The sequence below is a fragment of the Camellia sinensis genome, chromosome 12 (genome assembly GCF_055761805.1).
Source record: "Camellia sinensis isolate YWXY chromosome 12, ASM5576180v1, whole genome shotgun sequence".
Classification (NCBI taxonomy): Eukaryota; Viridiplantae; Streptophyta; class Magnoliopsida; order Ericales; family Theaceae; genus Camellia; species Camellia sinensis.
The window spans coordinates 130,020,001-130,047,595 of NC_138972.1; the positions used below are offsets into that span (position 1 = coordinate 130,020,001).

At 33.8% G+C, this 27,595-nt stretch overlaps 2 protein-coding genes across 4 annotated transcripts in view; both read right to left on the reverse strand.

Moving 5' to 3' along the window:
- The window catches only part of LOC114276970 (PH, RCC1 and FYVE domains-containing protein 1-like), a 12,437-nt gene extending 8,316 nt beyond the window's left edge, over positions 1-4,121 (reverse strand). Inside the window, exons 1-2 of one of the 2 annotated variants that reach the window (XM_028218800.2) lie at positions 3,513-4,121; positions 1,352-1,438 (exon numbers count right to left, since the gene is read on the reverse strand). In XM_028218800.2, coding sequence (XP_028074601.2) covers positions 1,352-1,438; positions 3,513-3,566 — 141 coding nt within the window. In that variant the 5' untranslated portion in view covers positions 3,567-4,121. Of the gene's footprint in view, positions 1-1,351; positions 1,439-1,686; positions 3,401-3,512 lie in introns of those variants that run through there. The other variant, XM_082899855.1, reaches the window with a different exon arrangement.
- An 8,735-nt stretch (positions 4,122-12,856) lies between these two features.
- Positions 12,857-19,733, reverse strand: LOC114276971 (Homeodomain-like superfamily protein). Of its 2 annotated transcripts, XM_082899861.1 has the most exons (9): positions 19,553-19,729; positions 17,604-17,711; positions 16,846-17,502; positions 15,485-15,564; positions 14,513-14,986; positions 14,335-14,421; positions 14,155-14,255; positions 13,362-13,401; positions 12,857-13,247 (listed from the first exon to the last, which is right to left on the reverse strand). In XM_082899861.1, the coding sequence occupies exons 1-9, from the start codon at positions 19,560-19,562 to the stop codon at positions 13,224-13,226; spliced, it is 1,581 nt and encodes a 526-aa protein (XP_082755987.1). In that variant the 5' UTR covers positions 19,563-19,729; the 3' UTR covers positions 12,857-13,223. The 2 variants fall into 2 exon arrangements, with proteins under 2 accessions (XP_082755987.1, XP_028074602.2); XM_028218801.2 differs by lacking the exon at positions 13,362-13,401 and having other exon boundaries at positions 19,553-19,733.
- Positions 19,734-27,595: the final 7,862 nt, after the last annotated feature.

Genomic DNA, 27,595 nt, shown 5'->3' on the forward strand with positions numbered 1-27,595 from the left:
CTCATAAATTGTAAAAACTACTATAGTTGCATATCTCTTACATTATATAAATTATTTGTTTTGATGTTATTAATGATTTTCCTTAAAAAAAAATGTAAATAGAGTCAAATTTTAATAATTTAATAATGTAGCTGCTAAAAAAAAAAAACTGAAATTTATTTACAATTCATGCAATTTGGATTTAACTCAGGTCGGGCTCGGCATGCAACCTCAGGTTACAATTCGGGTCTGGGTAGGTTTCAGCACAACTTCGGTTGGGCTTGGACATCCTCCGAACCCGCCCGAGTTACACCCCTATTTACAAGTAAGCATACACATAGAAAGGCATAAATAAAACAAATTTTGTACATATAACATAAAGTGACGATGGAAATAAAGCAACGGGATCATCAAGCATTCAATTTCTGACAAGCTGGTTATGGACAATGAACAACATATGTTTTCATCATATTTTGTTAAGGAATTTATTCAACAATCTATTTGTACAATTAGGCATAAGACAAGGCGTAAAATAGCTAAACTTAAGGACAGAAGGTTCAGGCATGACTTGTTTGCATGAATACTATATTTGCTGTAACAAAATATGCTTGCCAACAAGAAAGAAATATGTAGGATAAATAGAAAACAGCTACAGAAGTAGGTCAAGAGTTACAACCACTAACCACCATGAAGATTAATTCCTATCCTAAAAACAATGAACGGTAACATTGCCAACATCAACAGCTTTAATAATTGTAATTAACACGCACAGAAAATGGTGAACACAAAAGCTACAGAAATTTAGACATATCACTGTGTTTTTGTCTACATTCTGGAAGTGTTCAAGCAAGCCTCCAACTGTGAAGATAAATATAGGGAAAGAATAAACCACACAAGTGGTCCTTGGTTCTGGTCATGATTTAGATGGGTTAATAAAATCACAAACATTTATGTGTAAAATAGCGGACATTGCTAATTAGCATACAAGCTACAGAATGTTACAAGTGTCACCTCATGTTTACAACCATAGTATCCTGCATGCATTCACAGCAATATTTTGACAAAGTTTTGAAAGTTGAACAAAAGTTTAATAACAGACATAACTAACATTTAGGTCATTATAATAAGAGTGAACATAAATAATGATATATCAACTCCAGATTCTAGGAATTAAAAAAAAAAAAAAAACACTCACACAATAAAAACTCCAGGCTTTTGTTACATGAAAAGCAGGTAAAAACAATGCATAAGCAGCAGCAAACTTAAATGTTTCTAGATATAGTTGTTATTGTTTATGTTGGTGGGGGTAATAAATGAACAGATAGATATGTAGATACATTAACAATAATAAATAAATAAGTAAATAACTTACATTTGCAAGCCGGAAAGGACAAAACTTTGGCTTTCCTCTTCTTCCATATTTAAGCAAATATGCCCCTTTCTTAAGAGCAGTAATGGCCTGTTGAAAATATCAGCCAAAAACCTATTTAAATACATTCAGCATATTTGCCTCCATGAAAACAGTAATCTAGGTTACAGGTGAAGTGGCAGTAGTAGGGTAAAAACATGGTAAAGAGTTAAAAAGATCTGATTATTCAGGTGATAGGGACGAATACTTCAAACAAATACTCTAGACTGCACATGGTTACTAATTTAGATGACAAAAGTAAATGCGCAGGCAGACGATATTAACAATTTGACATTAACCTTCAAGTAACATTTCCTTATGAGTTATGGTACAATCACACAAGAAAACCCCTTTGGAAGTCTCTTTCTGGCTCTTATCTCCCTTTCGATGCATGAGGAACCAGAAACTTCTTGCAGTAGTTAATGGTACCAGTAATCTGGACATTGATATTTTTAAGGAAATAAAAAAACTACTAATTTAAATTCCTATTTATGCCTACAATTAAACATCATGTTCCTCAGGATATCTAAGCAGGACTGCAGGGCAATACCAGGACAGATATATGGTCTTACATATGAATACTTTTTCTCACTTTGCAATTAAACACCAGGTCTGAGTATGAGTTTTTATTTCGTATCTTTCAGATTTCCTTATTGTATTGGGTAATAAGGCTTTTCTTGTTAGACCTGGGTTGCAAAAATTGTGTGCTTTCTTCTACGAATCAAGCACCTATTTGGTTGTAATCGAGCCTAATCAATCGGATCTCGAGTTTCACCAAACACCGACAAGTCGAGCTTGAACAGGCTTTGTCAAGCTCAACTCGAACTCAAGCCAAACCCGAACACCATCTAAAATGACAAGAGTAAAAAATAACTTGGCTCGACTTGCGAGCTGATCATGAGGCAGCCTTAGATACATACTTCTCTAACCAACCAAATACTTATCTTACCTTACATTTAACTGCCCTCAAATCTGTCGTTATCCAAAAACTTTACAAATGTCATCTTTTCTTTATTCAATTCATTTTTTTTTCCAGTGTGTTACAAAGCAATGGTTTTTCATCTTTTCCTCCCATCCCATTATCAGATTCAAGGCCTAAATTTCTCATTGGTATAAGGACAGGGCACTCCATTTTCAGTTGTCTGTGACTTCATCCACCAGTTCCATAAATAGTCCAGCCCAATTTATTAGGATACCAAGCTCTCCTACACCATGCTAGACAGGGCAGAGGTGAAAATTCACATACAAATACTGAACCAACCACAGGTAGTTTGGCTTGAAGTTCATGAGTTGAGTTGGGTCAAGTAACATCTGGAAAACCGGATGCAAAAAACGAACCAGCCAGTAAATAGATGGCTTATGAAAATTGGAGAGTGGTCTTTTGTTTGATAAATAGAAGTCAATATTATTAACGACAAGCATCAAGACGATGCTAACAAATACAAAGGAGAAGAATCTACGGAAAGAACAGAAAAATAAAAAATCAACCCCTAAACATGAAGAACATCTATAAAATCCACAAAAGACAACCAATCCGGAGACGCTTATCCAGAAACCCAACTATACAAAATCACCAAAAGCCTATTCTTCATACGAGCCACGGGTTCATCCGCCTGTAAAAAATCCACCAATTACGCTCCAGCCAAATCATCCACATCCACGGATTCCTTGTCCTTTTCTCTTTTAGGGTGGACTTCTTGTCCATTTTTTTTTTGGGGAGGGGGGGGGGGGGGGGGGGGGGCGATAATTTTCCTTTTTTTTTTTTTTTTAATAATATGTACCTTCTTTGTAGCTAATTAAAATAAAAATGCAAGTGCTTAAATGCAAACTTCACAAAAGCAAAAGAAAACATAAATAGAGACCCAGAATACCATCATCTAACATAAACAAACAGTAATTGATAGCTAATTATGTACACCCTATATGAATAGGCTAAAAAGAAATTGTGTATATATATACAATACACATTTGAGGTTTTCAATCTACTTGCATTTGATACTATTAAAAGTTTTCCAACTTGCAGATGAAAGTTTTTGATCATTAAAAATAATAATAATAATAAATAAATAAATAAAACTCAGGCGTTGAAAATTACACCGACAAAAAATTCTTGAAAAAAATTTACCTGCTCGATGTCCCTTTCAACCGACCCCCCAGTCCTGTTAACATCCGAAGTCATCTTTGTCAGTCCGCAACACAAAAAAAAATCTCAATTTCCCAAACAAATCTTTCTAAATACCAAGCTCTGCCAAGCCATTCCATTCCATTCACCAAGTCACCAACTCAATAACCAATTCGCCTCCGAAGATCTAATAAAGCGTCACGATCTTCACTCTCTAGTGCCAAAATTGCAGCAATTGTCTTCTCAATCTTGACAATCACTGCGTGAAGTGTTTGGAAGTTGAGTAATGAAGAAGAGTGAGAAATGTATATCTTTTGGTTAGGTTTTTGGAGAGAGAATCGATCGAGAATGAGACGAAACTTTACTGAATTCGATGATTGACGGCTCGCTGCGCTCGAGCGACAGATTATCAGAGTTGAGATCAGCAAAAACTGATGTAGAATCTCAGGAAATTGTCGATCTGATAATCAGTTGCAGAAGGGCAGAGAAGAGAGAGAGAGAGAGAAAGAAAGAGAGAGGGTGGACTCTTAAAGTAGCAAAATCGCGTCGTCATGGCCAAGAACTCAATAAAATGAAATTAAAATGTATAAAGCTATACGCACACATTAATTACCACGCTTAATATTTAAGTTTAAAAATTAAAAATTAAAAAAATATTTTTTATATATTTTTTTATAAAAAATTTAAAAGTCATTCTGAATATATTAATTTTTTATCTAATATTTTAATTAAAAAATTATTAAAATAATATATTTTTAAATGAAACTTTAATATATTAAGGTGGTGTTTGGTTATCATTTTTGACTAAATAATCACAATAAGACAAAAAAAAGTCAAAAAAAAAAAAATTCACTATTCCAGAACTAAAAAGCCAAAAAAGTCAATTAAGAATGCCAAACGAACAAAAAAGTCTCAGGTTAAAAAAGTCAAAAAAATAAAAAAGCCAACTAAAAAAAGTCCTTGTCAAACGAAGGCTAATAAATGATGTGGTATAATTTTATTTAGTATGTATATTTTTTATTTTTTGAAAATTAAATTTTTTATTTTTCATTTTTTTTATTTTAGTGAATATTTTTAAATTTTTAAATAATTTTTTATTTTTTTAAATACACATTAATTAGATATATCTAAAAAATAAAATATTTGTAAAAAAATATTTTAAAAAATTAATAAATACTTAAGAATATAAAAAATGTATTAATTTTTTTTATTTTTGATATTTAGTTAATTTTATTAAAAAAATTCACAAATATTATATATTTTAAGTGTATTCAAGTTAAGTGTATCTAAAAATAAAAAAAAAATATTTAGAATATTAAAAATTATTCAGTGAAAACTAAAAAATATGAAAAATAAAAAAATTTAATTTTCTAAAAAGTGAATCTTAAGAATCAAAATTGTTAGTACAGTTTGTCCCAGTGAATGGATTGGGCTGGTCCAAGCTCCTCAAGTCCAAGTCCAAATGATCAAGCTTACCGGATAACCTGCAAGCAAGTTCAACGGGGAACGGGATAGTCCCCCAGTGAACCCTCCGACGAGCAAGTTAGGAAGAGAAGTAGAGTATAGAGGGAGAGATTAGAGATAGAAAGCTTAACCTTCTTCTTGTCTTCAACGTTTGCTTATATCCTTTGGTAATCATTTCGCTGTCCCTTCCGACCTACCCTCGTCGCCGAAAGTCTACACTGTAGCTTACCTTGTTCAGGGTAAGAGGGTCCTGTTCCGACGGAGAGGTGTTGTCGTAATAAATGCTGTGATGGGCCGCATTAATGGTGATGTGCCGTGACAATAACTTTACAGATCTTTGTCTGCTGATGTGGCTTGCCCTTCACCTGCCACGTGTCTAAATGTCATTGGCTCTTTGTGCCATGCTGGGTTCCAGCTGTTTTGAGACCACAAATTAGTTTATAAAAAATTGTCTTATAATTAAAATATGCAGTATTATCCCTCCAAAAAATATGATATTAGGGTAAAAATGCATCTTTACCACATGTTTATTACTTCACCAATGATAAACATACATACTTGTTATTTTCCATTTGTTTTACTAGTTAGTTATTTTTGGTATTGCCAAAGAGATGATGATATTGGCCAAAAATTCAACTGGCAAATCCAAGAAAGCTCATCCGTTGCCAGGAGAGTTGATTGCATAAATAATTTTTTAAAAAGATGTAAAATTCATATAAACAAATAATTTAATATGAATTACTTGGATACAACTTATTCTTGAAACTATGGCTCCGTTTGGCAAGGAGATTTTGGACTATTTTATCCACAAAAGACAAAATAGACTATTTTAGTCACAACAAACAAAATATTACATCTAACTCATAATCATTATACTCTTCTCTCACAAAAAAAGTCCAAAAATCCAAAAAAATTCTTCCCAATTAAATTTTTTAATCCAGACTAAAATAGCCAAAAAACTAAAAAGCCAACCCACTTCTATTTCTTGCAACAAATAAAGACCTCTGATATCAGATCACACGAACCACTCATGTGGAAAGTCACTTTTGCAAATCAACTTGTAAAGAAAGGACCGGCAAGAGATTTATATGCAAATAATTAAGGCTTTTATTAATATTGTCACATAATTATTATTTTTTTCTCATTAGAGGTTATGTCTATGGCAAGTCTTGCACCTCTTAACCCCTTAGTAGGTGGATATTGGCATGTTAGGTGGATATTAGTCTGTTGAACCGTCGGGTCTAGTCTTATTTTTTTAAGATTTAAAAATATTATTTTAGATCATAGGGTCGGGTTGGCCCAATATTTTCAATCCGAAATGTTAATGGCCTAGGCCTGAGATTTATACCATCAATCCAGTTCAGCCCGGCCCAACCCAATCCGTTCTTAAATTATTTATTTATTTATTTATTTATAATATATTAAAAAATTTGGGATCTAGATTTTATCTTTGTTAATTTTATTAAAATTCACAATTTTGGTGATTTTTGATTAAATTTATTTAAAAAATCTTTCTATCTATACACAAAAATTTTCAATTAATAAAGATGTCAATATATTTATTTAAGAAATATAATGTGTTATTGAATTTAATTATGGAATGTTTTAATTTTTTTTTAACATATAACCTGACGGGTGGACTTGAAATTTATATATTTTTTTTACCATGTTTGAGCAGACACAAAATCCCTTATTATTTAGTGTCAGTCCGAATTTATGGGATAAAAATTCAATTTTTTTCAAATGGTGGGATAAAGATTCAATTTTTTTTTTTTCACTATCACATTGACAAATCATTTAGTTTCATTATATATTATACTTAAAATAAAATAAAAATAAAATTTAAAAGTCTTAATTAAAAAATAAAATAAATTTATTTAATTTTTATTGATGTGTTATTTATTTAATTTTTTAAGAGTTCTAGCAAAAAAAAATTTAAAGACGGGATTATTATTGCTATTACCAAATAAACAATTAAAAATGGTAAAGTAATCTTTTGAATATTTATCATTCCTCGTAATTTTTTGGGTGATCCTATATACACATCACTAATACTCTTAGTACATACTATTAATAGATTAAGAATGTTGTTATTAGCATCCCGTGAATTATTTTGAGCCCCTCAATTTTTAGTTTTTTTTATTACAATAATAATTTCAAATAAAATTACTAAAAAGAACATTTAGTTTAAGGTCCCTATCTCATTTTTAGTAATGGAAGAGGTCCACAATATTATTTTTTGATGTCTAAGGTCCCTAAACACACGCCTATATATCAGATCAGAAAAATTTGACTCTCTCTCGCTCCCTCTTTATGATCTTCAGCAGAATATACAAACAAATCCAGAATAGAGACAACATAGATGAAAGAACCAAACTTTGCAATAGTATCTAAAACTGTACTCACCTTCTTTCCCGGCGCTGTCAGAAGAAGAGGAGGAGGAGGAGAGGAGACAATAGCGATAATGAGAGAAGAAGAGCACGAAGATGAGCGAGAACCAGCTAGGGTTTGGGCTTTCTTACCACTTTATGAATAATTCCAAATCTCTCAATCTTTTTGGTCCCTCAAAATAATTTTGTTATATTATTTTCCAAATTTGAACAAATGATCATATTTCACAAAGAAAATACTTGATTCTAATTATGCACAAGTTTGTTTTGGAAATATGCAAAATATGCACAGAGCTGGGGACATGAATTTAGCAAAGAAGATGTTTAATGAAATGCCAAGGAGAGAATGTCTAAGGTCCCTCAAAACAATGCAGAGAAAATTCAATCTAAACCAGAGAATTTCTCTGAACCAAACTAGAGAAAATTCAGTCCAAACCAAAAAATTTCTTTGGACCAACCCAATTTTCTCTGAAGCAAAGCACTAGTCCTCATTGTTGTCTAGAGAAATTTGAAATTTTCTCCGTAATTTGTCCAAAGAAATTCTCTGGATCAAATTTTCACTGGATCGAATTTTCTCTGGATCGATGTTGAGGGACCTTAGACATTATGAAAATATTGAGTATCATTTATGCTATAAAATCTTAATACCAGGGATCTTAAAAAAAAAAACCCTATTAATTTTGGGACACCCCATCTCACAATTAAACCCACATACCACTATTTCATGAATTAGGGTTTATGAGAGCACCCACCTTCATCACCACCCATCCATCTTTCCCAAATCTCACCTTTAAAACTTACCCACCCTCAAAACTTTGAAAACTCTTTGGTAGCAATATTCCGGCGATAACGGTAGCAACTATTTGATTACCTACACTTCTCCAACAATGATAATGAGTGGAAGTTTTTTCGACAGGCACAACTCTATAAGACGAGAGGAGTACAACAATAAAAGTTCAGAGGAAGTTCATAGTTTTGATGGTGTTCTTAGCAAAAAGGAGATTAGTCTTGTAATGGTAAGTTTCTTAAAAGAAATGGCAAAAAATAATAAAATATGTTCGTCATTTTTTCGGGACTGAACTCCCGAACATATGACCAAAATTCGAGAACACAGGTTCGAACATTGTTTATTTGTTCAGGAACCGGTAATCGAACATTTATTATTTGTTCGGGAACCAGTAACCGAACATTAATCACCGAAAAAAAAAAGATGAAGCAGCAGAGAGAGAGAGAGCAGAGACAGTAATCACACTTGGCTCTTCTTCTTCTTCTTCTTTTTTTTCTTCTTTTTTGTGGGTTTTGTTAGGGTTTTTGGATGAGAAGTTTTTTGGGGTGTGGGGGGTGTGCGTTCAATTGAATGGGTGGAATATTTTCACAAGGATAATTTTGGTATTATTTGTGGGAAGAAAAGAAATTTAAAGGATTTCAAAATTTATAGGTAGGGGTCAAAATAATAAATAGGGTGCTAATAACACCACTCTAGATTAAATTTATATTCCAATAATATCCTATAATGAAATGAACATTAAGGACAACATGAATTGTATTCTACACATTCAAAAATTTCATATTTAAAAACACAAAATACTCTTCACACACCACCATTCCTATCAGGTTTAGAGTTTTAACATGTAAACATTGTATTTCTTCATCATCTTCACCATTAACATACATTTATGATATCATTCATTATTAATTAACTCACTTCATTTTCTTTTTCATTATACTCATTTTTTAAACTCAAAAACATTATTATTTTTGAAAATTTAGGATTTAAGAATATTAAAATCAATTAGTTTTGAAGATTTGCAAATTATGAATGACACTGAGATTGTTGATTTTGATTTGAATATTAAAAATGTTAGTTTATGACTTAGTTTTTTTAGTTTTTTATTTATCTCGTTCGTATGTTGGAAAGATGAGTTTGTTCATCGTGTTCGAATAACTAGAGTTGAACTTTTACACAATATTCTATAATTTATGTTTGAACAAAACAATTTTGTTCAAATTGTTAATATTGAACAAATATTAAATGTTCATACATAAAAAAATTGAACATTTTAAGTTAGTTTGATTAAAATAAATTAAGCTTTTATTCATTGTTCAGATATAAATTTTTAAACACATTAAGTTTGTTATACTCTATATTTATGACATGACTAATTTGATGAATTTGAAACGACAACGAGAGACGAGAGTTCAAGACCGACATTGAAGATCAACAGTGAAGATGGAGGCCAAATAAAACGCTCTGCTGGTGATCTAAAATGACAAGGTGACGAGATGAAACACGATGAAAGTTCAACACCAACAAAGATAGAGGCTGAATAAAACCTTCGCCGGCGATGGAGATCAAAACCGACGAAAATGGTCTCTATTGGTCTCTATTATAAAGATTGTGGGTGTTTTTATTGTGTATAGTGATGAAGATGAAAAGTTTTTGGTGTGTATAATAATGTGTATTCAAATAGTTAGTGGTATGTTAATATAGGATTAGCAATGGAAAGTTAATGTGTGAACTAAGATATTTTTAAATCCTAAAAATTATTTTATGTGTACTGGCGTGTACTGAGAATATTAGTGGTGTATAAATAGAATCACTCATAATATTTTAACCAAACATTCGATTCATTAAGATAGTCATTTTCAGACATCTAATCTTATAAGAAAACAAAATATGGGGTACACATCATTTCTAACCAAATAATCCGATGGACTATGTATCCAGAATTAACAATTCAATAAATTAAAATCTTACCTTATTCAATCCATCCAAATAAACATGCCCTTAATGAAATGCTGGATTTTTGGCCAATTAAACTAAACTTGATTAATTAAAAAAATATATAAGTAGTTTGGTAACAAAACTAATGGGCCACTCGTTGAATATAAAAGTACGACAAACTCATATGAAAATTTAGCATGAGCAGATTGTAAGCATTGAGCAAATGCAAGAGATTGTTGGGGCATTCTATTTGAACCTAAAAAATATGTTAGTACGTCTAATTTAAATTTATAAATTTTAATTCTTATTATATATTAATATAAATTTATTAATAAGAACAATTTATATTAAACTCTAAAATAATTTCTTTTTTTTCTCGTGGTAGACCCTAATCTATTATTTCTATTCAAATTTCTACATCTTATTCCCCAATAGATCAAAGTTGATTTGTCTTCTTCTTCTTCTTCTTTCTCACTCTAAAATTTCAATCTACCTTACCGAAACTCACCATTATCATTAATATCATTGTTTTTTTTATTATTTTAAAACCCCAAACCCTAAACAAAAGTTTGAACAATCAAACAATGGAGGAAAGTGATAATCAAGAAAATATTTTGATTTTTATATGAATGCTTACCTTCTCTTTGATGGATTGCTTCAAAATATTATCTTGATTATCACTTTCTTCCATTGTTTGATTGTTCAAACTTTCTTCTACGGTTTATGATTTCAAAATAATAAAAAATAATGATGTTAATAATAATGGTGAGTTTTGGTAAGGTGGATTGGAGTTTTGGAGTGCGAAAGAAGAAAAAGACAAACTAATTTTGATCTCCTGGGAAAGAAGATGTAGAGATTTGAATTGGAATAATAGATTAGGGTGTACAATGAGAAAAAAAAATATTTTATTTTAGGATTTAATATAGATTATCCTTATTAGTAAATTCACATTAGAATATAATAAGAATTAAAATTTATAAATCTAAATTGGGCGTACTAAGATATTTTTTGAGTTCAAATAGAATGTCTCGGGCTGCTCCGTTTATCTTTTTGAAAAAAGATAGACTCAGTTTTATAATGACATTGCATGCTAATCAATTTAATTATGTAAGATCTAACTCTTTTATTATATTATTGTGAATAAATTGTAAAATTTAAATTGTAACTCTGTTACATTTCTCTTATATTCTATATGATTTGTTTTATGTGCTTAGACTTATTTTAGATAATAATAATAATAATAACCTCCCAAATTGTATGCACTTTTGTAAGTAAACACCTCCAAACCCTTGATAGAGAAACATTGAAAACCAAGTGCCCAATGAATGAAAGGTTAAACATCTTTTAAGTGGTCCATAATGTCCTTGACAAGAACACTCAGTCCTCTTTCCAACCTTTTGATGGTGACATGCACTTTTAATAAAAAAGTTAAATGCCAAACAAGTCAAGAGTACTGGTCCCTTTCTTTTTCTTGATCAAAATGGTCCTACTTTCTTTAGCCTTTTACATATCCCCTGGTAGGTTCCTGAGCTTATCACTAACCACCACCACAAGAAATATGGTCAAGCCCTCCTAGCCCAAACTATTACACCCCACAAAATGCCTCAAAACCCACAAATAAATGCTTCATTTGGCACCAGTTTTGGTTCATGTTATAAGCCAATTTATCTGATTTTTTAAACTCAACAAATCAAAAAATCATTTTGTCATTTGTTAAAACATAAAATAAAATAAAAAAGTGTCATTATTTGATGACTTAATTTGCAATCAAACGAATCAGAAGCATACCCTAAATGAGATTCATTGTAAATGCAATGCATACAATCAAACACGATTGGTGCAATAACAAAAGCTCTTAATCTTTGAGTCATGTCATACTCATCAAATCTAAAGAATCCCATCCCTCTTCCTCTCCCTTAACCCAAAAAAAAAAAAAAAACCACATGTAATGCATGCGAATATTGGAGTGACAACCCTCATATTGCTTCATCTCGTGATTTTTTATTTTTATTTTTTGGTCTTGAAACATGGACTAGAATAAAAAAATGGTCCTTAGAGGAATTTAGTTATGAAAAATGCTTGGGCGCACTAATTAGTGCTCCCATTAATTAGGTGACAGTGAATCCTGCCATTAATGATGTGATATTTTGGTCTTGGAGTTGTATTTTTTTTTTACTTTTTTAATAATTAGTGCTATTAATGGTGATATTTTTAGTGGGATGAATCATTGTTGTTTAGTTATTTATGTGAGGTATTGAGTACCATTTCTGATTATGCACATGCCATGTTGATAGAGAACACTATGGATACTATTAAGATTTTTTTATTCTTTTTTTTCAGAAAAGGTCGAGTGCTTTTAGATTATCATATTAAAGATTTAAAATTAAAAAAAGAAAAAGAAAAAAAAAAGATAAAGAGTTGTTGAGGGAAATAGAGAGACAAAAAGAGAATTAACTTTTTACTTTATTTCTCTTTTCCGTCACATTAATTTTTTCTCTACAAATCCAAGATCCAAACACGACTTAAAAATTCTACTCAACTGTACTTACACCTGTAGGTAATTAATTTACTTTAAATGCGCTCAATTCAAACCCTGAAACATAAAAAGCATGGTAGTTGCTACGAAAGGTTGTATCTATTTCAGGATTTGTGTAATCCCAACAGAAAATTTTGGATGACATTGGATACTACTAATTTATTCCATATCTATTTCCCATTATTTTGGTGTAACCAGCATTGAAAAAAACCATACAGTTGAGATCTATAACTGAACTTCAAAAGCATTGTCAATTTTTTTTTTTCCCCATTAACAAGATTATAAAGAAAAAACTATGTATGAAAGATATATAAACATGTAAAAACACTGAAGGGAACAGACATAAGTCGAAACAACTAAAAAAACATTTTTTTGCTGCTACTTACAGTGTTCCTATCAGTGCTTCCTCTTGTTTAAATGCAAAACACAATGTTTCAAACTGTACAACCAAAGGAAATCTTCATAGACATATCAGTTATTCGTTCTCTCCCTTGGACATGGATGATTTCAAGACACTCCTTTTCAATCTGTCTACAAATCCACAGCTGATTTCTCAATCGAGTGAAGAGCTCGTTTCTGCAGTTTCGTCCTCGCTGAAACTAGATGGCATCTCCGCTGCAGATCTAATGAATGTACCAGATAATGTCAGCATGCAAATAGTTATGCTCGGTCCGGTTTATAGTGAAAAAAATGGAATCACAAAATGATCATATGAAAGCCTAGTACATTTGCATTACATGAAAACTGATATTGTGTTGATGATACCCATTTCTAATCCTGCAAAGTTGTTATAAAATCAAACATTTCACAAGACCGTGAAAGTATCATTCATGTTTTACTCGGATGATATAATGCAAATATACACGAAAATATTTCAAACCCACATAAACCAAACCAAACCAAACGTAACATTATGTTCCAATTAAGTGAGATCAGTCACATGAATAATTTTTCACCATTCTGCTTTGTCAAGGGCTATATGCTCGGTTAAATGCCCTAATCCTTATCTAGGCTTAGGACCAACTGAGTAAAAGATTAAACACTAGGCACGACACAGTTATTTCAAGCCCACGTCACAATCGTAATTATAAATATTGGTTAACAGCTGTTAGACCCCAGTTACACAGCACACAGCCAAAAAAAATCCCCAGGTGAAAAACACATTGGTTGTTGGATGACACAAATCACTTAACTGATAGGACAACCCCCCAGAGGTCCACAACAAACTGCTGCTAAGGGCTAGGTAGTTGTGCCACGAATGCAACTTTATCCAGATTACTAATTATTATGATACATAATACATAAACAGACAATTCATAATCAGGTTTATAACCTGAATCAACAATCAAAGAAATGGTCTATTAAAATTTTTAATATAAAAATTGGCTTAGTTTTGTAAAGTTCATGAAGGGAACAGTGATTCACATGGACACACACACACACACACACACACAAATCTTCTAGAGAAATGAGAGAAATTTTCTGAAAGTTCAAATGCAGAAGTTAAATTAGAGAGAGATTTATCCTAACCTTTTTATCTGATTTGTCCACGTTGGCATCTCTGCTATCAATGTTTTCCTTGCATGCTGTTGTTGTGGAACTGGAAACTCGTCTGGGTCTCTCTTGGCAACCTTCATATATTAAGAAACAACATAGGGTCAAAATCAAGGTGGGGTATGAACTGCAAACTGACCAAGCACACATACTTACTCTCGTTTCATTTGTTGGATGACCCATTACTCTAAGCGAATTGCCATACTCATTTATTGCTCTCCTTTCTCCATACAATTTGTCCTCCTGTACATTAGTATGAAAAGATAAAAATTAAACAATGGGAGCTTTAAATCATAAAACAGACTAGCAGAATGGCATAAACTTTAGATTAGACCTTGGCCATCCTTCCAGAAAGCCCTCTCTCCTCCATACCAAGAGATTCAATGTGTTTGCATTTTATATTTGAATGTTTAGATTCCAGGTGTTCTCTCTGGGAATCCACAGGACTCACTTCATCAGTGTTACACAACCAAGGCTCTGTTTGTCCACCAGCAATTTTCCGGCCGTAGGGATGCGGATTATGGCCAGAAAGAGAATCCATTCTCCTTCCTACAACATCATGCTTAGATCTCATCCTATACATCCTGGTACCATCATGGACTGGCATTTCTCGAGCAGAACTTTCATCCACTCCTAATGATGAGTTTCGGCTAGGAAAAGGATTATCATGATTAGGTAAAAGAGGCTTTGGCTTAGATTGGTGGCCGAAACAACTTTCATCGTAATCAGACCCATGCATAAGTTTGAAGCTAGTTCCATCCAAACCTGAGTTGTGCGAGCTCATCTTGCAATTGTATACTTCGTATCTCTGTGATGGCATGAAAAAGGGAACAAGAATATATAACGAATCAAATCTGAAATGGAGTAAACAAAAAATGGAAGATTGAAAGGCCAAGCCCAGGGGGAAAGAGTACAGTGGCTAGCATTATCAGGGAGAAAACCATATATAACATGTAATATAAAATCATGTTACAATGTAAAATTAAGTTGTAACAATGGCATTAAGAAAATAAACCAATTGTAGTTGTGAAAACACACTCACGTGGACATGAACCCATGCACACAAGTATGCAGCAGCACAGGGTCAGGTCTGATTGGTAGCCCTATCCAAAACCCAGGCCCAAAACTATGTTTAGAAACATCAATCCAATATGTTCAAAAAAGAAAAAGAAAAGAGAAACACGGGATAGGCCTTTAGGGTTGGCTTAATGCAAATTTGATTAAACAAATCGTTGGAAGTAGGAAGTTTTGAACTGACGCTGAGTATTTCTTACAAAAAAAAGAAATCAATATAAAATCAGCTTACCGTGCCAGAATTAGGTTGGTTGTGGGCCCTAGGAACATCTGGTGAGTGGAGCAGATTTGGATCACCAAGGTAGTATGGTTCTGCGAAGGAGTTCAGAAGAAAACAGCTAAGACAACCAAAACTAATGTGTGAAGTCTAGAAAACATAAAAACTTGTAGTAGGACGAGAACATATATACATTCAGAGAAGGTTAGCATAGGCAAGAAATGGAAAGAAGCAACTCCACTATTTCAACAAAAGGGAGTGTATAATCTTGTAAAAAAATTGTAATTCATCTACTAGACACTGTAAATCTGTTATAAATCTGTTATTAGTCATAACAAATTGTAAATCAGAATAGATAACAAGCAATGGTTGCAAAATACATTGAATGAGACGCAAATAAAATTGGACAGAAAGAATCAAATAGAAAGCATAGTGTTCAAATATAAATTATAGTTCGCACTAACTTAAAAATATGAACCCAAAATGATATGAGTAGTCAAACACAATTGGAACATATTTAGAAACCAAATCATTACTCATTCATCTCCTGTAATCAGGAAAACATTATGGAAAGTTCACAAAATTGCACACAAACATAGGAAGGTTTTATGTTTTTCTTAAATTGGTCATCAGAAAAATAAGAAGAATTGATTCCAGAATTTACGTGCCTTCAACGTCTAATACATCCACACGAAGTTGCACCTAAAATTATAAATGAATTGCTACAAGGAAGCAAGTACAACACATCCACATGAAAATTGTACCTAAAAATAGAAACGGATGCTAAAAACTCAAAGATAACAACTGACTCCCCTGGATTTCATTAATAGTTGTAGAGTTGTCTAATTATTTCCTTCTTTCAAAAACCCGTAACAGATTTTTTTTCCTTATGTTACACACAAGTGCACCTTATCAAACAATAGAATAGCCACATCACAAAATACAAATACAAACACAACCACTCTCAACAGATTTATACCAAAAAAAAAAAAAAAGGAAGAAGAAGAAGAAAGAAAGAGAGAGGGAGGGAGGGAGACGTCCAAACAAAGTTTTTCAAGAACCAACTCTTCACGGTTCATATTCCCTACGGCAAGCCCACCATCTGGCACGTTTTATTCAGCTCAGCTTGTTTATTAGTCATATTCACTTTCTGTGATATGCCAAGAAACATAAAAAAAATTAAGTACAATCTAAATGGCAGCTCCTTGATTTGGGTTTAACGAGCAAACCTCTAGACAAAATTTACCAGAAAAATCCAAGGAAAATTAAAAAAAGCTCATAATCATGGCTTAACATACAAAAAGAAGACAGTTCTATTTACAGTTTTTTGTCCTTTTTTTTTTTTTAACATTAGGATGGACACAATACTGACTTACCATTGTCTGGTTCCTTGATTGAAGACTCAAATGCACCAGGGGGAAGTGGGTCAAATTCAACACCAAGTGGTGGGCCATCCTCCCGATAATGCCTCCCCAGTTGCCTCTTAACAGCGGTAATAGCAGCATTTTCAACCTGACCCTTCACTTTTAAATATCCTGATGGCCCAGTCCTGGTTCTTATGCCCATCGAATTTAGCGGTGCAATGTTTTCATTCTGTGGTAGGCAACTTGAAGTTGCAATATCAAAAGGAACCTCGTTTTGAGGATGAAACCTATGCTGTAAAGGCAAGCTACTTTCTGAAGATGTATCATCCACATCACTGTAATTTCCATTATGACGACGCCCATGCTCATATGCAAGGTCAGCAGCTGAAAGATCTTGGCCACTACACCTTCTACTTTCTACCTCCCTAGGATCAACATGCCTGTTATCCCCTTGTTTGGTGCTGCCACACGAATCCTGCCTAAGTCCACTGCCGCAGTCCTGTACAATACCACTTGAACGTTCTTGTTTTCCATTTGCAGATGCTTCAACATATATTGATTTCTTGTCCTTCAACCTTCTGTGGCAAAACCATCCAGAAACTTGCTTTTCTGTCAATTCTATTGACTCTGCAAGTTGAAATTTCATTTCCTCTGATGGATATTTGTGTACTGGGAAAAGAAAGAATATTTTCCTTTAGTCTTTTATGATGAGAACACAATAATTTGGCTGTACACTGCAAGATAAGAAATGGCAAGAAGAGCATCCATACCACTATAAAACTTCTCTAAAGCCTCAACCTGGAATGGTGTCTTGAGCCTTCTTTTCTTGTTTTTCTCTGGAAGAGCTTTATTGTCTTCTGAATGCACTTCACATGACTCTAAAATATTAATAACACGACACATGCAATGGTTAGTGTAAAAAACAATGCCTATGGCAGCCATAAATATAAATATATTGAGAAATTATTCTAATATCATCAGCTGCAAAGTAAACAAACAGCAGCTGAACTATATGCCAAATATGTATAAAGTATATCCAAGACTTCATTTCTTGTGTCTCTAGAAGAGCTTTATTGTCATCAGAATGCATAATGTGCTTCACATGAAAGCATTAATGAAAGGATTCAAAAAATAAACTAGTTCCAGAACCAACAGCTATCATCACAATTAAACAGATGTAGCTATATTTTTAAAGAATCTAATCTCATACATAAATATCAAAATTCTAACAAGGCCATTTGAGCAACAACAGTAGTAGGGCCATCATAAAAAAAAGAAAAGAAAAAGAACACCATCAATGATTGTCAACGTTAATGATAGACATAACCACTTTGGAGGACTACAATAATGTAACAATTTTAGCAATAGGGTAATGCAGTAATATGGAGAAGAAAAGCCACTGCAACTCATCCTCTGGCACATTCCCCTTGAGTCCCTTCTATTCCACTTGTTTTGAAATAGAGAAGCTCATCAACAAGAAGATAAATAACACTTCTATTTTTTGCTCACACATACAGAATAATGATATCTGAGGTCCATCCTCCAATGCCAAAATCTTGATATCTGCTCCAATACTAGACAGCATCCTCATGATAGAACAACTTAAAGATTAGAGGAAAAATCTTAGCCGTCAAGGGCTTCCTGAACAGAAAACATGATGAGTTCCTAAAAGTAAAGTACAACTTAATACACAACTGAATACCTAATTATAGGTAGCACCAATCTATCACATTCATTTCATTATTTTCAAATTGTAAGTAAAAAAATATCAATATTTCCTCATTCCTACATTATATACCTAGAATAATAAATGGTTGAAAAAAATAATGTATGGTTGAAAAAAATAATGTTTACCCACCTAACCATCTCATACTTTGCAAGCACGGTGATAGACTATCTTCCAATTATGTATTTCAGATATACATGGAAGATCAAACTCAAACAGACCTCATTTAGCTTATTATTTTCATTATTTTCATTTAACTAACCATGTTCCATACTTCTGTTTAGAGCTCCTATCTCCGTCAAAGTTAGGTTCTTCCGCTTTCAAAGAAATAATACTGTAATGACCCAAGCGTAGAGGGCTTGACAACCACAAACAAATGAGGAAACGTTTTCACATTCACATTCAACAGAACATATGCACTTATTCCACAAAAAAATAAATAAAAAATCACAAGCCCTGAATGAATCAATTTCAAAACCTAAAATTGCTCTGAATACTTGCATGCTCCACCATATGGTAGCACCAAAATATCCCATTGCAGGTGAACCAATCAATCACATATCAATTAGGCTTCAGCCATGAACAATTCTCTTTACTTCTCAGTACAAACAAAAAACATAAAATATTGTCAAATTGTAGGTTAAACAAAACGAAATTCCAAATTAGATTAGTCAGTTCCATTCCATCCAACACAGGCATCCAAATCCCTAAACAATTGTCCAATGCATCAAACTATCAAATCTACAACCAAAAAAGCAACACATAAAACCCAAATTCAGAGACGAACATTGAAATTACTTGGAATTTTCCAGGACATGGAAACACAATCTAACCAGACCAAATTAAACCCAAAGAAAAACAATTAAATGTGAAAACTAGAGGATCATATATGCAAGTAATGATATATGTTTGCAATAAACAACCCCAATTTGATTTTTTTTACTGGTTTCTTTAACAATGATCTGTACACAAAAGAGCAAAGTTAAACAATACCTTCGTCCATTGTTGAAAGATTTCTAGGGTTTTTCTCTTCTTCTTATTGACACAACAAGCTAACCTCACCACCATGCGGAGGATGCAAAAATGGGCACGCCTGTTTAGAGAGAGAGAGAGAGAGAGAGAGAGAGAGATGTCTGAAATGGCAAATCATTTGGTTCAGTTTTTAATTTTAAAATTTTAAAATTAATTTGATTATTATTTATATATAATTTTGAGGTAAAAATAAATTTTAAAAATATTTTTAAAAGTTTATACTCGTTGAATTAGTTTTAATTTTTTTAAAAAAATTAATAAATAATAAAATTTTCATTATTTAGATCATTTATCACAACTATTGAAGAGATTGGAGCAGATGTGATCTACAAAATTAAGACGGGGTAGCTTCAATAGAGAAGTGTGTTTAGAGTATTATGCGATAAATGAGTACCCATCTATCTATCTATTCTTTCTATATTATTAAAAGAGAACAAGAACTTTGGTGTCAGGAAACCATTCCTAAAAAACTTTTCTCAATTCTCCCTAATGACCTTAACTTCTTACACTTAAATCAATTTTAATTAGGGTTAAAATGATAAATTCAAACACTAATTCCACCTCCCACTTCCCACTCTCCACGTTTGAAGCAGTTACACCATCTTCCTTCAATTGCATTTTGCATCTTCCTTGGTAAGTTGTCTTCTGAAAGTTCTGTTCTCAAAGTTCACGTCTGAAGTAGTTACACCTTCTTCCTTCAATTGCATTTTGCATCTTCCTTGGTAAGTTCTCTTCTCTTCTCTTTTGACAATTTTAAACAGTAACATATATCGAAGGAGCTTGCTCATCTTCTGTGAATATCATGATCTCTGCAGTGTTCTTCTGCCTCGCTTCCTCTCCCCAACGCCAGCACACCTCCACCACCATTGCCGCCGCAACAACAACAACAACCACCCACATTATCAACCTCTCTAGAACAGAATGATGTAGTTTTGTTTTGGATGGTATACATAGGCACGGTTTCTTGCAGTTGCAGTGTATATGTGGTCTTCCCTTTTTAATTTGGTAAGCATTTCTATATCCAAAAACTATGCTCTTTTTTGTTGGTTTCTACTTTGCTGGTTTCTACTCTGTTTTACACTTTGTATGTGAGTGTAAAAGAAAAGTTTATGTTTTCTCTCTCTTTGGCCTTTTGTTTGGATAAATAGAAATGAAATAGAAGAGAAAGATTTCTCGCCTATTTTATTTGGTTTATATTATCAAAATAACATTTTTAGGTGTTTGTTTTTTATTTCTTCTATCTATATTTTTAGACATAGTCGTTGATTCCTAGATTTAGCTCTGATGGTTTCTACTCTGTTTTACACTTTGTATGTGAGTGTAAAAGAAAAGTTTATGTTTTCTCTCTCTTTGGCCTTTTGTTTGGATAAATAGAAATGAAATAGAAGAGAAAGATTTCTAGCCTATCTTATTTGGTTTATAGTATCAAAATAACATTTTTAGGTGTTTGTTTTTTATTTCTTCTATCTATATTTAAAGGGGCAATTTTGATATTATGAAAAAATGAAAAAATAGTTGTTCTGTTGATTTTTTATTTTCCTTTCCCAATTTATTCACTTTTGGAGAGATTCAAAATAAAAGTTATAAGATAAATGAGTTTCTTTCATTTTTTCCCCAATTTATTCCATTTCTCTCATCTTTTGCTAGTCCAAGCAGGTTATATGAACCAAGAGAAATGTAATTTTCTTTTCTTCTCAAACCTCTCTCACTTTCAATTATCATAGATTCATGGGTGGATATCCCCATGTGATTTATCAACTGCTTTTGTGTATCTTTGATTCACACCCTGTGGCTTCTTCCATGCAAACACTATTCAATTGAAGTAAAACAGTTTCTGGGTTCGTTCGTCTGTTGTGGGGTCTTCATTCCTCCACCCAATTAATTGGCACAACAGCCATTTTTTCTTTTCTTTTTCAATGACCACCCCTTCCTTTCTTTCTGCCATTTTCTTTATTTTCACACAAGAGATAATGGAGAAGACATGGCAGTAAAGTCCCTTATCATATTTGTAACTATTCTAAAAAAAAAACCTTTGTTTTTTCATATGTTTGTTTTGAAGTGTACGAGGAAAGAAGCTCCACCACCTCTTTTAAATTTTCTAATTTTAATTAACTGTGTTTTTTTTGGTTTTATCAGTGCTCTTTTTTCAAATGTTTGTTTTTTCGTATGTGCTTTTAATGATTTGTTGATCTTTGAATAGCTATCAACTATATATCCTAAATAATGTATGTGAATTTGGGTTGTCTGGGTTGAGTTTATATTTGTGTTTCTTTCATTACTGGGTCTCTTTTACACTACGTCATGGTGCCAAATTATTCAAAGAAGCCTGCATAAATATGAATTAAGAACCTGAAAATTAATTTAATGGAAATACAAAGAACACGTAATTTTTTTTTTCCAAAAATACACACAAAATTAAGAACACTGCATTTTTTTTTTTTTTTTTTCAAAACACACACACAATGAAACTTTTTAATGAAGAAAAAAAATACACAATACTCTTCTCACACAAGTAAACAAACAAACAAATCAAATTTTAAAAAAACTAAATTTATATACAAAAACAAACAATAGCTTAAAAAGTGAAAGAGGAAAAAATCCAAAACTATTTAACCCTTTTAAAAATTGCACGTAGGTGTCAAACTGTTTAACTAAAAACATATATAAATATTAAGAACCTAAAAATTAATTTAATGAAAATACTGAAAATATCGATTTTCTCAAAAACAGACACACAAAATTATGAGCACTGATTTTTTTATTTTTTTTTTCGAAAAACACACACAATGAAACTTTTTAATGAAGAAAAAAAAAACAATAATAGTGTTCTCAATCAATATATTTTTTTCTCCACAGAACCTAATTACATAATGAAACTTTTTATTGAAGAAAATAAAAATATAATGAACAATACTACACTTACAATGTAGGATAAGCAGTAGATACATATTTCGGATAAAGAGAATCATAAGATTGCAATGTTCTTCAATAGTATTTCTCCCAACAAAAAAGAAAAAAAAAATCATTGAACAAATAAAAGGGAAGATTTTATAGTACATAGAGAAGGGGGTGAACATGAAAGAATTTTGGCAACATGAGACTGGAGATTTTATGCAAGTGGTTATCAATTTAGATTTTATGACAATATGGAGTATATTCTCCGGTCTCATGTTACCAAGAGGGGTCAAATATGGTTGCAGAGAGGGGTCTCAATTTTGATATCAACATTTGTGTTTGTGTGTTTACAATTTATGTTTTCAAAAAATTAGGTTGTTTGATTGCTTAATTTTGTGTGTGTGTTTTTCTCAACAACAATTCAATGTTCATAAAAATTGTTTTATTTCAAAAAAATACTAGTCCTTTTTTTTTTTTGGTTTATTATTTATTTTTTACTGCAAGTGCTCCAAGAATATGGGTCCCTGTTTTGTTATTTTGTGTGTACCGTTATTACTTACACTTTTTATTTTCTTCATTAAAAAGTAAAAGAAAAAAAAGTATGTTAATTGATTTGTTGGAGAGAAAAACTGACTATTATTTTCCTTCGTTTATATTTTTGGCAGGTTGCTTTATAACTTTCTGTTGTTCAGAAGAAACTTTTCGGATTATTCTCTATTGACACCTAATTACTCTGACTGTAAGTATTCTATTGCTTCAGTTTGTAATGCTTCAAATATATAATTTCTTTTTCTATGCTTGAAAAAATCAAATATGTAATTTATTTTTATTTTTATATATATGCTTGAAAAAATAAAATATGTAATTTTTTTAATTCTATTTTTATTTTTAGTTTTATTTATATGTAATTTTTTATTTTAATTTATTTATATGAATATTTGTTGTATAATTTTTTAGTTAAAATTATACAAAGTTTGGCCAAATCTCATGAAATGTTAACACATCCACGGATGGCCAAAATTCAAAGAAAGTTGTAGGTCTCTAAAGTGATAGTTGATTGTTGTATACTTCCAAGCAAGGTGTCTACAGTTATCTATTTTGAGCGTAAGTATTCTACATGAGTGTTGGATTTATGCTTGAACCTTGAGAAACCAAAATATGAACACGTAAATCATATATTATTTTGTGTTATATTTTTTTCCCTATAATATTGTTAATTATACTTTCTATACAAAACAACAAAAAAACAAAAAAAAAAATTATAGAAAATGAAATGTTTCGTTGTGTTATCAAGTTTTTTTTGAATTTTTTTTTCGATTTTTTTAAAGTTTTTTCTTATTTTCCTTCGTTTATATCTAATCTTTTTTTATTGTAACTATTATAATAAAAAACCCTTTGTTTATTCATCTGTTTGTTTTGAAGTGTATTTTTTTGGTAATAAATAATTCAGTACTCCCAAAATTTCATATGATTTTTTAATATTTATTACGTAATGAGTTTGTGATAGTCAGAACAAATAACTTCTACAGTCGTGGTTTATTAGTACTTACCAGGTAATCTCTTTCACTTGCAATTTCATTTAATTCTCCACAAAATGAGATTAGTACTTAAATTAATATGCCTTATAAAAATATAAAAACAAACATATGAAAACACTTACATAAAAATATGAAGCTTATTATATTGTGAGTGTGGGGATATGTTTTCTGAATACCAACACGTGGCATGGTGACGCCGACGTGTCAGTCGAGGTGCCACGTGCCTTGGCAGTTAGGCCGAGGTAATCTCGGAGAAGCCGAGGTCATCTCCAAAGATATCGGAATCCGAGATAAGGGGCAAGAGTCCTAAGGCACAAAGGGGATTGAACCAAGATAAGGATAAAACTCTCAAGGAGTTTATCTTTATCACTTAAAAGAGTCCAGAGTAAGCAGTGAACTAGAGTTCATAGAAGTCATACTTCTAGTAGGACTTGGATTGAGTATATTATAAAAGAGAGGCACCCCCGTGGGTCTAAGGTATGTAATTTATACTTTGAGTATTCAGTTTAGTACTTGATTATCTTTGAGAGATATACTGACTTGATCGTCGGAGTGTCCCCGGGTGGAAGAACCACCGCCGGAGCTTTTTCTTTCTGTTTCAGGTTGCTTAAGCCATCTATTCTGCTTGTGCTCTCCAGCTGATCACTAGACGGGCAGTGTGGTCAGATTTTCACCCACACAATTTGGCGCCGTCTGTGGGAACGAAGGAAGAATAGATGGCCAGTAACGGACAGCAAAATATTGGGGATGACGCTCCCACTGGGAGTGACAGCCCAATTGATCTTGATATCGAAGGAGATAACCACAATGCAGAAGCCCGTGACCAGGGTCACAGAGAGAACGACGTCATCCCAGAAGGCGACACGTCAAAAAGAGCAAACCAAGGAAAATACTACAATGAAGATAACCTCCAGGTATGGAGGGACAGGTGCCTACGGAGGGATGAGGAAGTAAAAGAATTAGCAAACAAGTTGGCGGACCTCCAGTCAGTCGTCAACTTCATGATGCAGAATAATGTTATGCAGCCACCATACCCGCTGCAAGATACGCCGATGCCGGCGAACAACACCCAGAAGGATGGAAGAAAAACAATCCCCGAGGTCCCTCAGCATACCAGAAGCGGAAGGCATTCTCACCGGCCTTCCAGGGAAGTCGGACGGGAAAACCCGAGGCAAGAAGAGTCCCGAAGGACACACCACATGAAGAATCCAGACCCCAAAGAACATCGACATGTTCAGGGGCAAGTACTCCATTTTGGCACATCCCACGAAGAAAGATCCAAACGACCCCACCACGAGGCCGAAAGCAGTGTACCAAAAAGACTAAAATCCAAAGACAGCCGAGCTCCAGGGAGGAGCAAAGAAGACTTGAGGGACTACCTCAAGAGGAGGCAACAGAATGCAGACGCCGAGGTAAACTCCCCAGTGAAACCGAAGACAGCCTTCTCGGCGGAACTGGACAAATTCGAACCGCCCAAAAGATTCAGTATGCCGAGGTTTCAAATCTATGACGGTAAATCAGATCCAAACTTTCATGTTGGGTTGTACCTAAATTCAATGGCGTTATATAGCGGAAACGAGCCGTTGCTCTGCAAAGTATTCCCCTCATCCTTTGGGGAAATTGCATCTGATTGGTTCCACAAGTTACCAAAAGGAAGTATAAAGACATGGGAAGGCTTGGCCGAGATGTTTGTGGCCAGATTCGTGACCAACAAGCTGCAACCCCTGAGGGTTGATGCTTTGATGGCTCTACGAATCACCAAGGAAGAAGGCCTCAGGGCCTATGCGAAGAGGTACTACGAGGTGTTCAACCGAATACCTGAATGCAACCAGGAAGTAGCAGTCGTGTCTTTCAAGAACGGCCTAAAAGATGACTGCCCTCTACGGAAGTCTTTGGCAAAAATATTGCCAAAAAGCATGGAAGAACTCATGGCAAGAATTGAGAAATATGCCAGGGCTGAAGAAGATACATCGGGAAACAAAGAGGTGAAACAAGAAAAGGGAAACGGCTCGCCAAAGCGAGGCCGAATCAACAATGGGTCTACCAAACAAGAAATAGAATTAAGAAATAAACAGGCGGTAACCACAGTATTCCGGATCCCAATCCATAAAATCTTGGATCGGATTCGAAATCAACCTTATTTCAGGGCTCCGACAAGAGCACCAGGGGAATTCATGGGAAGGAACGTTGGTAGACGTTGTGCCTACCACAATGAAGAAGGGCATCCAACTCAAGGTTGCAGAGCCTTAAAAGCACACTTGGAGGACCTAGTAAGACAAGGCCTTCTGAGGGACCTGGTCGATGAGGCCAGAACAAGGGAAGAGCAGGCAAGGCTGCCCCAAGCACCAGCAGCACCCCCTCCCCCAGCACAGCTACCACAAGCAGGAGAACCAAGGGTGGTCAATGTAATCCACTCAAGGGTCAATGAAAACGAAATCAGAGGAGAAACCCAGAGGGTAAGACATTTACAGCATATTTATCAAGTCGGGGAAAAGAGACATCGGCCAGAAGAATGCCAAGGGCCAATAATAGCCTTTACTGAAGCCGACCTAGAACTGGTCCAACACCCGCATAATGATGCCTTGGTAGTATCCCTACAGGTCGGGGAGTGCCAAGTTAAACGCATCCTAATAGATCAAGGCAGCTCCTGTGACATCATGTATGTCAGATGTTACAAAGAGCTAGGCCTTCACCCCGATGACCTAGAACAATCAAGCGGCCCGATGGTCGGCTTTAACGGAACGCCGACATGGCCACTGGGTGCAACAAGCTTAGAAGTACAAGCCGACACTAAGAAGATCAGGACGGAATTCCTGGTAATTGACACACCCTCACCATACAACATCATCTTGGGAAGGCCGTGGTTGCATGCAATGGGGGCAGTCCCCTCGACATTGCATCAACTACTCCGGTTCCCAACAGAGAATGGGATTGAAGAAGTCAGAGGGGATCAACTACAAGCCAAAAATTGCTCCATGGCAGCAATAAAATCCACCTGTAGTGTACAGGAACCAAAGAAAGCAGAAGTTGAAGATGAGGACATGGAAGTCCTGGAAGATGTTGGGAAAGAACCAGCCGAGAAAAGCGAAGAGGCGCTAAAGAAAATCCTCGTCCAGGAGGGCGACGAAGAACGATTTTTTCTTCTCGGCTCAGGCTTAGCCAGAGAAGAAGAAAAAGAACTGGAAGATTTTTTAAGGGCAAACATAGAGGCGTTCGCCTGGACACCTTATGAAATGCCTGGCATTGACCCCGAGGTCACTTGCCACAGTCTGAATGTCGACAGATCGGCAAAACCTGTGATTCAACGAGCCAGAAGGCCGACGTTAATGCACGTCGAAGCAGTCGAGGAAGAGGTAGACAGACTCCTTGAAGCCAGGGCTATCTGAGAAGTCCAGTACCCAACGTGGCTGTCCAACATAGTAGTAGTAAAAAAGAAGAATGGCAAGTGGAGGGTTTGTGTAGACTTCACCAGCCTCAACAAAGCTTGCCCGAAAGACAGTTTTCCTCTGCCCAAAATCGACCAACTGGTAGACGCCACCTCGGGACATGAAAGGATGAGTTTTTTAGATGC